This window comes from Chenopodium album, chromosome 8 (genome assembly GCF_948465745.1).
Source record: "Chenopodium album chromosome 8, dcCheAlbu1.1, whole genome shotgun sequence".
NCBI lineage: Eukaryota > Viridiplantae > Streptophyta > Magnoliopsida > Caryophyllales > Amaranthaceae > Chenopodium > Chenopodium album.
This window is the reverse complement of record NC_137841.1, coordinates 66,799,777-66,810,037: the sequence shown is the minus strand read 5'-3', so window position 1 is coordinate 66,810,037 and position 10,261 is coordinate 66,799,777. Positions and strand designations below refer to the sequence as shown.

Below are 10,261 nucleotides of genomic sequence, written 5' to 3'. Positions count from 1 at the left end.
TATATTAATTATAATTATTATTAAATATTATTTAATTATTATTATTAAAAATTAATAATTAGTATTATCTTTAAATATTAGTCATTATCTTAATATTAATTGCTATTATAAAAATCAATTATTGTTATTATAATTAATATTATTAGTTACAAATATTATTATTACTGTTAGTATAATTACTATTATTATTATTATTATTATTATTAATAAATATTAATTATTATTTTTATTACTATTATTATTATTTTTATTAATAATTATTAATAATTTATTATTATTATTATTATTAAATATTAATAATTATTTATTATTTTTTTTTATTTTTTTTATTAAATATCAATAATTAATTATTGTTATTATTATTATTAAGTATTAATTATTATTATAATTAAATATTAATTATTTATTATTATAAAATATTATTTATTTATTATTATTATTATTATAAAATATTAATTATTATTATTATTAAATATTAAATATTAATTATTTATTATTATTAAATATTAATTATTATTATAATAATTTAATATTAAGTATTAATTTTAAGTAGAGCAGAGCAGGGCAGAGCAGAGAAGATTGAAGCAGAGCAGAGCAGATTTCAGCAAAGCAGAGCAGAGCAAAGCAGATTTCAGCAGAGCAGAGCAGAGCAAAGCAGCTCTAAAGAACAGGGCCTTAGTAGCTTAGTAATAAGCTCATTTTTCCTCCAATATAAGTATTTTATTTTATGGGAGAGGTGATTTCGTAAAATAAGATCTACAACACTTGCAATCAAACCTTACTAGATTTAAATAAAAGTACCACAAACCTCTAAACTAAATTAATTAATGACATTGTTTTTTAACTGCTTATGGATTAACTTTATTTATTTATTTTTTTTGCGGAACTCTGTTGAAGTTTAATTAGAGCTAATCAAATTCAGCTCGACATGGCTCGAAAATCCCGGCATGGCCTGCAGGCGGGATGATTTTTCTTGCCTTGACTCAGCCCGAACCCGTCCGTTGATCACCTCTAATATTAACAATTTTGTATTTTTAATAATTAATATTAAATCATACTCCGTATAAATTAAAAGTCAAATTGATACATTGACATGTGCATTAACTTTAATTACATCAATTAATTAAGAACGAAGGGAATAAAAATTGTATTCGGTTATAAATTTATACTCCGTAATACGGAATATTACAAATAGTCGAATATCACCTACCAAACGGGTCGTTTTAATGTCAATTTCAATCATCATAAGGGGGTTAACCGGACAATGATCCAACGGTCTAAAATAATGCTTGAACCCAGTTGTCAACTTCTCATAAATTTCAGAACTTTCCAGAACTTCACAAAGATATAATCAAAAAATCAAAATCTAACCCCACTACTTTACACTTGGCTACATCTCCATAATTATCTTTTTATTTTGTCAAAATTTCCCAAAAAAAGCACAATAATTTCAAAAAACAGTGAGTAAGAAACTTCCAAGAGAAGTAGAGAAATCCTTAGATCCTTCATAATTCCCCTGTTTTTTTTCTCTCTCCTCAATCTAGAACCTTCTTCAACCCCACATCCCATCTTTCTCCCGCCATTAAATTATCTTCCAACTATCAAACTACAATTAAACCCCAAAACCCAGAATTAATCCATCTTCAATTAAGATTAAAACCCCTTAATTTTCCCCAATTTTCAGAAATTAGGGATTGCTCTGTTTTTCAGCTAAAAATGGAAAATGTGATTGTTAAGGAAGAGGAAGTAACTATCCCATGTAACGCGGGTACAGGATCATCAATTTCATCGTCTTCATCAGTATCAAGCTTCTCTGCTAGACCCATGGAAGGGCTCCATGAAATGGGCCCACCTCCATTTTTGATCAAGACTTTTGATATGGTGGAAGACCCTTCAACGGATACTATTGTTTCTTGGAGTAAAGCTCGTAATAGCTTCATTGTTTGGGATTCTATCAAGTTTTCTACTTTGCTTCTGCCTAAGTTTTTCAAGCATAACAATTTTTCCAGCTTTATTCGTCAGCTGAATACTTATGTAAGTAAGATTTTTCTCTTTTTTGGGTTTTAATTTAATGCCTACCAAGTGTTTGTTGAAATGTTTATGTGAAATTTTGTATTTGATCTGGATTTTTGTTGTAGGAAAGTTTTGTTGTTTGAATTTTTTGATTTAGGGTTTGTGTAATTGATTTGGGTATCATGAATTTGTTGAAATGCTTGTGTGACATTATGTGTTACTTGATCTGGGTTTTGCTCATATTTGGGTGAAACTTTTGTTGTTTGATTTAGGGTTTGGGTAATTCATTTGGGTATCATTTGTTTGGTAAAATGCTTGTATGAAATTCTGTGTTATTCGATTAATATTTTCTGAGTGATACTTTTCTTATTTGATTCAGGGTTTGGGTAGTTGATTTGGGTATCATGTGTTTGTTGAAATTTTTATCTGAACCTGTAATTTTTTAGCTGGATTGTGGGTTGAAAGTTTTTTTTTTTTTAAACATATCATTAGGGTTTAAGTAATTGATATGGGTACAATTAGAGATTAAAAATTGCTCATTTATTATGAGCGTATTGTGAGAATTGTAAAGTTCTCAACATGATTAATGTTTATTTTGCTGATACTTGTAGGGTTGAAGTGTTGCCTGCTACCTGTTTGTTATTAATATGCTTCAGAGTTGATCATTACAAGGAAGATATTTTCTGAGGTTCTGTGCCTGAGTTGGTTTTTGCTGCTTAAAGGACCTTTCAACTTTGATATCTACCCTTGATTTATCTTTAATTTTTATTTCATGTGACTGCAAATTTAGCTCCATTTATCTGTCGGATCGTTTCAAGTTGTTACTATTGGTTGTGATCATTCTTCTAGGATATGAAGATTTGATGGAATCATTGCACTGAAGATTGCTTGGAACTTCTCTGGTGTCAATTGTTGGTGTGATATGTTCAAGATGATTAAAAGTTGAGACTTCTCTGATGTCATTGCTGGTGTGATATGGTCGAACCAAGGAAGTCTATGTTAATATTTGAGATTGATCAATCTCACACACATGGATGGCTAGTGGTTTTAGTGATCATGTCTGTGAGACTGATGAATTGCGGATATCATCATACACTTTCTCAATCGAGATAGCTACCTTAAATAATGTTTATCTTTAAAGTCCAGTAGCTTACCAGTTGTTAATTTCAAATGTTTCAGGGTTTCAGAAAGGTTGATCCTGATCGCTGGGAATTTGCAAATGAAGGTTTTCTAGGAGGGCAAAAGCATTTGTTAAAGAAAATCAAGAGGAGGAGAAATGTTGGACAAAATATTCAACACCAAGGAGGAGCTTGTGTTGAGATAGGTCACTATGGGTTGGATGGTGAGATGGAACGACTAAGGAGAGATCGTAATGTGTTGATGGCTGAACTTGTGAAGCTACGGCAGCAGCAGCAAGTCTCTAGGGAGCAAATCCGCACTATGGAGTCTCGACTTCAGTCTACTGAGAGAAAGCAGCAACAGATGATGACATTTCTAGCCAAAGCCCTTACAAACCCAGCCTTTGTACAGAACTTGATGCAACATAATGAGCAGGGTAGAGTTTTTGAAGGCATTGAGATTGGAAGGAAAAGGAGGTTAACAGCTAGTCCAAGCGCAGAGAGCTTGCAAGAAGAAGTGCTATCAGCTGCAGTCGAAGCTACTGAAGGGTTGGCATCTGTTGAATCAGAAATCCAGACTTTGTTCTCAGCTGCATTGGATGATGAGTCAAGCAGTGATGTTAAGGAGCCAATATTGGAACCTGATCCAATTTCCTCATCAGTTGGTGCAAATTTGGGAAATGTTGGTGAGATTAGCTGGGAAGAGCTACTGAGTGAGGACTTGTTAGGCGAGGGGGAAGGTTATGTTGGCGACGAACAGGAGGTGGATTTACCAGTAGAGGACCTGGTGCCAGATCCTTCAAATTGGGGTGAGGATCTACAAGACTTAATTGATCAAATGGGTTTTTTAAGATCAAAACCTGAGTGATTTTCTTTGATTGTATTGTAATGGCTCCTTGCCTCGATTGCTTTACTTCTGCCCCTTGTGATTGGTATGTTATAGCAGGATAAGCTTGTTTCTGTAGGTTGGTTTGTTAAATGTATTAGTTTACTAGATATTCATTTCTTATGATATGTTTGATTTGTAATGCAGAAAGGTGGCAGGAGGGTGCAAGGGGCTGTAATTGACGGTTGAGAGTTTGTTTCTTGTATTCTTTAGGATTGGCTTACCAATCAAGTAAGACATTTGTGATTTATTTTGCAGTAATGTAATTCATTGTTTGTTTTTTTTTTTGCAGGGCAATCTTATGATAGAGGGTAGCGTGATTTGAGAAGAATTGATTTCGATCCAAGAAACTGAGTTTATAATGATTATCTGTTGGAACTAGTCAACTAGGAGATTAATATATCTTTTGCTGATAAATATCTGTGTTGGGTTTACGTATATGGTGCATTCGTGCAAGTACTGTCATTTTTGTTACAATGTATTAACACTATAACAGGTGTAAAAGTTGCCTTTTTTTAGACATCTACTCTGTAATTAATTTTTGGGTTCAGTTGTAAACCAATACTGTATCGCAGCTGTCATTCAACTTGATCTAACTTTTCTAATGTATGGATTGCCTGGTTTTCTTTACTTTTTCCTTCCTAGTTTTGGGTTTCTAGGAACTCAAGAGTAGCAGTCACAATGGATTTAGGGACTGAAATCATGTAAATTTAAGCCTTTCATTTGGGAATGTAAATTTCTGATACTCGTAGTCCACATAATATACATGACCATCTGGGAGCAGATTCACTGAAGATAAAAGAGATGTTTGTACATAGAATTTTCCTAGGTATTTCTAGCTGCATCTGTGGATTCTTGTAACTGAAGGCAACCAAGCTCAGTTTTGAATCACCTCAGTCACGACTGTATTCACCACAGCAAGGTTTTGTACTGAATTAACAGCAGGAGAGGCAAAGCCAATTTCTGCAGTCTTAGATACAATGATAATACTGCAGACAAGCTGCAACTAACTATAAAATCCAGAAACGATAGCTGTAGCACGGAGTAATAAGAGTTAAGAACACCATTTATCTCACAGGATTAAGTCAATCATCTTATACTCGCCCCTCTAAAGACAGCTTCCTTGTACAATGTTCCACTAGTTTTGCATTTCTTCCTCGTAACAAACATCTTTCCTTTTTCTGCAACTAAATACAGTAGGTGACATTATCTTCGAAGAACATCAGATAGATTTGCTTTTGTCAGAGCTCCAAGCAGTTCAGATAGCTCTCTGTATCTCTTTGTCCAAAATCCCAACCAGTTGCATAAGCCTGGTGTAAGCCATTTCAGCTCTTTCTGCTAGGCAGCTGAATACTGTCATGCTGAAAATAAAAGCAGCAAAGAATTTCATCAGAACATTCCATCGCGTCAATCAATCTGTAGCCGGAATTCTGTTCTGAATTACAAGCCATGAATCACACAAGCTCTTTGGCTTTACCTGATCATTACGAATCAATCTTTTCCTCTTAACGTTATCATGTCTGCAACTCAATTAACAACCATACAACCAAGAAACAGTATCTGAAACTTTCAAAGAACTCAAAATTTTGCCTTTAATGTCATAAGCATCAACCCACTTAACTCATAACTTGTCTTTCTTAAGAGTATGGGAAAAGAGCAACTTAGTAACTGCTCCTTTTAATATGGTTATATTTTGATTCAAGCATCTGAAAAGCTTCTACACAAGCTAACATCACCTTGTCTTCAACATCTTTCAAAATTTCTTGGTCATAAGAAAAATTTGATTTTAATGAGATGCAGATCATGCAATTTTTTTGCTTAGGAAATTACAAGTCCTAAAATAAACATCCTTTTGTTAGCATCTAGATTAGGAGCACTTACATATTTGGACAATGTTTAAATTAAATTAAAAAAAAAAAAGGTAAGGAGAAGTGTCCTATCGGATTGGAACCTTAAATTAATGTGCCATAATAAACAAGCTCCTTTAGAAGTAATGATAAAGGGTAAGACTGTAGGAGTGATTCCCATCTTTAAGTACTCTTAACACAATACGATAGTTCAAGTACTTTCTTTATGGATATGTTCATTTTTTATAAGACGGAAATAAATTACCATGCTTTTTCTCTTTTCATTTCTCCTCCCCTCTTCACCCTCCCTTCCTTTATCTTAATTTTCCTATACAACCAAACAATTAAAATTTTACTATAGAGTTGTAATGCTAACTAAAAGCTTGTATGAGTGTTTTCATCATGAAAGAAATAATGATATGTGTAACAGAAATCACATACGGTTAATGTGTGCATATGCCATTGATATTCTAATCATATTCCTCTAAAATTAAATACTTTGACTAAAGATATGCTTTTAAATCCATCCAATCCTAGTGCGTCTAGTGACACTGGCCTGCCCCTTCTTTTGCCAACATATTGGTCATGTTATTGGCCTCTCACCACTAACTAATGAAGGTAACATCCTCTCTCTCGATTTTCTTTAGATGTGCCCACGACCTATAAGTTTCTATCTTTTATTGTACACTCGGATATATATAAGCGTCTGAAAAAACACGTAGAGCTCATATAATATATGTATATGTATACAATAAACATGGACCTTTAATAATTGTCATTTACAGCCAATATGCTATGGAAGTAGTCTCCACACCCGACCTTAAATAATAAGTTTTGTCAACAAGCGATTTTATAGATAAAGTCCACGACCTTCACATAATATATATATACTTTACACTTGGATTTGATAATATGTACCACTTTACTACCAGTATGTCATGTCATCATCTAAGTAACCTCCACATCCAATTATAAATAAAACTTTTTAGCGGTTTTTTTTTTTTTTTATTTATTTTTTTTATTTATTTTATTTTTTATTTTATTTTTTTATATATATAAACTAGCTCGTTTGTTGTGAAGTGATTTCTTTTCAAATGTAACAAATACTAGGTTATGTCACCTTGAATATATTTTCAATCAATTACATAAACATACCTTATTGGACTCCTCTTAGAAATCCATCAATTCTAACCTTTAATTTCCTCTAAATAAACAGCATCAAACGAAAACATGACACTACCTATACACCACTAAGTAGTGTCAAAACTACAATGATTATTATAACCAATACCGACAAACATATAAATTATATGTTACACATTTAATCAATATGTCTTTAAATAGAAAGTCTTACCACTTTATTTGTGTGTTTAGCTTCTTTACAACCACCATTTCTTCTCTTCATTAAACCTTCATTAACATTACTAATCACTATGTATCAAGCTCTAAGTAAGCTGTTATTAGTTGTTGATTTAGGGGTGTCCTCCATTTTAAGGGCACCCATGTTAATGCCCTCAAGTTTAGTGGCAATATTAGTTGTTAGTGTGTTAGTGGTTTACTATTTGTATGCACCATATTGGAAGGTTAGAAGGGTGCCTGGTCCTCCACCTTACCCTTTGGTTGGTCATCTTCCTTTGATGGCTAAGTATGGTCCAGACGTTTTCGCCGCCTTAGCTAAGCTTTATGGCCCTATTTACAGGTTTGGTTTGGTTCTTTCTCTTCTTTAGCTTCTGTTTTGGTTATATGATGGTTTGTTAACAATATATGTGAAATTGTTATTGATTTATTAGAGTGCCTAAATTTGAATAGTGGTGAAAATGTAGATTTCATTTGGGAAGACAACCACTAGTAATAATAGCAGATGCAGAGTTATGCAGAGAAGTTGGAATAAGGAAGTTCAAATATATTCCTAACAGAAGCATTCCTTCACCTATTTCTGCTTCACCCCTTCACCAAAAAGGCCTATTCTTCACCAGGTAATGTTTATACTCTCAAGTCTAGAGCTTGGCATTTCTTTTTTTTTTGGGTATTTAGAGAGCCACAAGGGCGGGGGTGAGAATAATCACTCCCAGAATCGACTGGAATCGGGAGGAAAGCTCTGACCACTTGAGCTATCCCTCATTCTCTTGAACTTTGGCATTTAATTTTATTAAACTTTGGCCAAATTTGTTGTCATTTAAATTCAATTAATTAGTGACCAAATACAAGTCCCTAAGGTAATAAGGTTCATTTAAGGGACATAGGATGTGTCTTCTAAAGGCATGATTAGCCCAACATGGTGCATGGATTTTTGGCCCAACCTATGCCCATATGAAGTTGTTACATTTTCCCTGAACAAAAAAGTTGTAACATTTTGAAATGGTACTTCATACTCCATTGCAAAAAAAGTTATGAATTCCTTTATTCTAATATCAATGTTAAAACTCTTAGAGTAAGAAAAATATATTGGCAAAAAAATGTCTTTGAAAAAGTTAACACGTGTACTTCTAGAATGATCTTGGTTTTCGTTTTTGAATACAAAAAACTAGATACCATATCAATGATGCATCTTTAGACTTTTACATTGTTCTACAAATGATAATGTCATTTTCGAAATCTTTTACTCCACAATAACAACTTCATGCATTGAAATAGAGTAGGTATAATTCCAATTACTTTTTTGGGTAATGTTACAAAAATGGCAATATGGTACATTTATCTTTTTACTTTCCAAGAGACCAAGAATACTTGCTCTTTGTAGGAAACTAGGAATGCCCCTTTAAAAAGTCATCTATTATAGGATTTTATATTTACTTTGCAACTTTCAACTTTAAATTATAAAGCCAAATTACAAGTATCCTATAATTTACAGGGATACAAGGTGGTCAACAATGAGGAACACAATAATCTCAATGTACCAACCATCTCATCTAGCCAGTTTACTACCAACCATGCAATCCTTCATAGAATCAGCAACCCAAAACCTCAATTTCCATCCTCACAAACAAGGCAATGACAACGACAACGAAGACGTACTATTCTCTAATATTTCCCTCAGGCTAGCCACTGACATTATTGGACAAGCAGCATTTGGCATCAACTTTGGCCTCTCTAAGCCAAACTCAACAAATGATCAACCGAAAAATTCTAAAGTCTCAGATTTCATCAATCAACATATATATTCCACAACCACACTCAAAATGGACCTCTCTGGATCATTTTCAATCATATTAGGCCTGTTAATCCCATTCTTACAGGAGCCATTTAGGCAGGTTCTTAAGAGGATACCGGGAACTATGGACTGGAAAGTCGAAAGGACTAATAAAAATTTGAGTAGCCGGCTTAATGAAATTGTTATGAAACGAGACAATGAGGAGAAGAGAGATTTGAAGGACTTCTTGTCCCTCATATTAAGTGCTAAGGACTCTAAGAAAGTGTCAGGAAATTTGTTCACCTCAGATTACATCAGTGCACTTGCTTATGAGCACCTCTTAGCCGGCTCAGCTACAACCGCCTTTACATTGTCTTCTATTGTGTATCTTGTTTCTGGACACCCTGAAGTGGAGAAGAAGTTGGTTCAAGAGATTGATGGGTTTGGACCGCGTGATCAAGTGCCCTCGGCTCATGATCTTCAGTATAAGTTTCCTTATCTAGATCAGGTAAGTCCAAGGTGGTGTTCTGTTCAAAGGAATACATTTTGAACAGATTTTTATTTTTGTAGGAATGTTTATAACAATAGCATTTTGTTGGCAGGTAATCAAGGAATCCATGAGATTTTACACAGTTTCGCCTTTGATTGCAAGAGAAACTGCAGCACCAGTTGAGATAGGAGGTTATATGCTCCCTAAGGTAAGAATTTTGGAACTGTTGCAATCATTTTGGTACATATTATTTGAGCGAGTAAATAAATTGTAGCAATTATTTGAGGGAGCAGGGGACATGGGTGTGGTTGGCACCCGGTGTGCTAGCCAAGGATCCGAAGAACTTTCCAGAACCAGAGAAGTTTAAGCCAGAAAGATTCGATCAGGATGGCAAAGAGGAGAAGAATAGGCATCCATATGCTCACATACCCTTTGGAATCGGTCCAAGGGCTTGCATTGGGCAGAAATTCGCTATGCAAGAAATAAAGCTCTCGATCATCCACCTATACCGCCATTATGTATTTCAACACTCCCCCAAGATGGAGACACCTATAGAGCTGGACTATGGCATCATTCTAAACTACAAGCATGGAGTCAAGCTTCGAGTGATCAAACGAAATGTGTAAGCTACTAGAACCATATTCGAAGGTTGATCATTTGTAATTCAGAAATGCAACTAGGGGCTAAACTGATACTGAAAAACATTACAGATACATTTACTGCAATAAAGTGCAAAATTACTTAATTTTACATTACAACATTCATGACTTTCTACAA

The 10,261-nt window shown here is 33.9% G+C and overlaps 2 protein-coding genes across 7 annotated transcripts; both read left to right on the top strand.

The window, feature by feature from the left end:
• Positions 1–1,449: 1,449 nt before the first annotated feature.
• On the top strand, positions 1,450–4,617 carry LOC145642058 (heat shock factor protein HSF30-like). Of its 6 annotated transcripts, none has more exons than XR_014115620.1 (4): positions 1,450–2,034; positions 3,193–4,063; positions 4,165–4,201; positions 4,310–4,615. XR_014115620.1 is itself a non-coding variant. In XM_081693134.1 (4 exons), the coding sequence occupies exons 1-3, from the start codon at positions 1,717–1,719 to the stop codon at positions 4,197–4,199; spliced, it is 1,101 nt and encodes a 366-aa protein (XP_081549260.1). In that variant the 5' UTR covers positions 1,450–1,716; the 3' UTR covers positions 4,200–4,201; positions 4,310–4,614. The 6 variants fall into 6 exon arrangements, 4 of the variants coding, with proteins under 4 accessions (XP_081549260.1, XP_081549259.1, XP_081549261.1 ...); XM_081693134.1 differs by having other exon boundaries at positions 3,193–3,940; positions 4,310–4,614; XR_014115619.1 differs by having other exon boundaries at positions 4,165–4,617.
• Positions 4,618–7,224: 2,607 nt separating this feature from the next.
• LOC145556331 (cytochrome P450 711A1-like) lies at positions 7,225–10,234 on the top strand. Its single transcript, XM_081617985.1, has 5 exons — positions 7,225–7,563; positions 7,688–7,840; positions 8,716–9,502; positions 9,597–9,692; positions 9,778–10,234. Exons 1-5 carry the CDS (start codon positions 7,298–7,300, stop codon positions 10,108–10,110), a joined length of 1,635 nt encoding a protein of 544 aa, XP_081474111.1. The 5' UTR covers positions 7,225–7,297; the 3' UTR covers positions 10,111–10,234.
• The last annotated feature ends 27 nt before the right edge of the window (positions 10,235–10,261 follow it).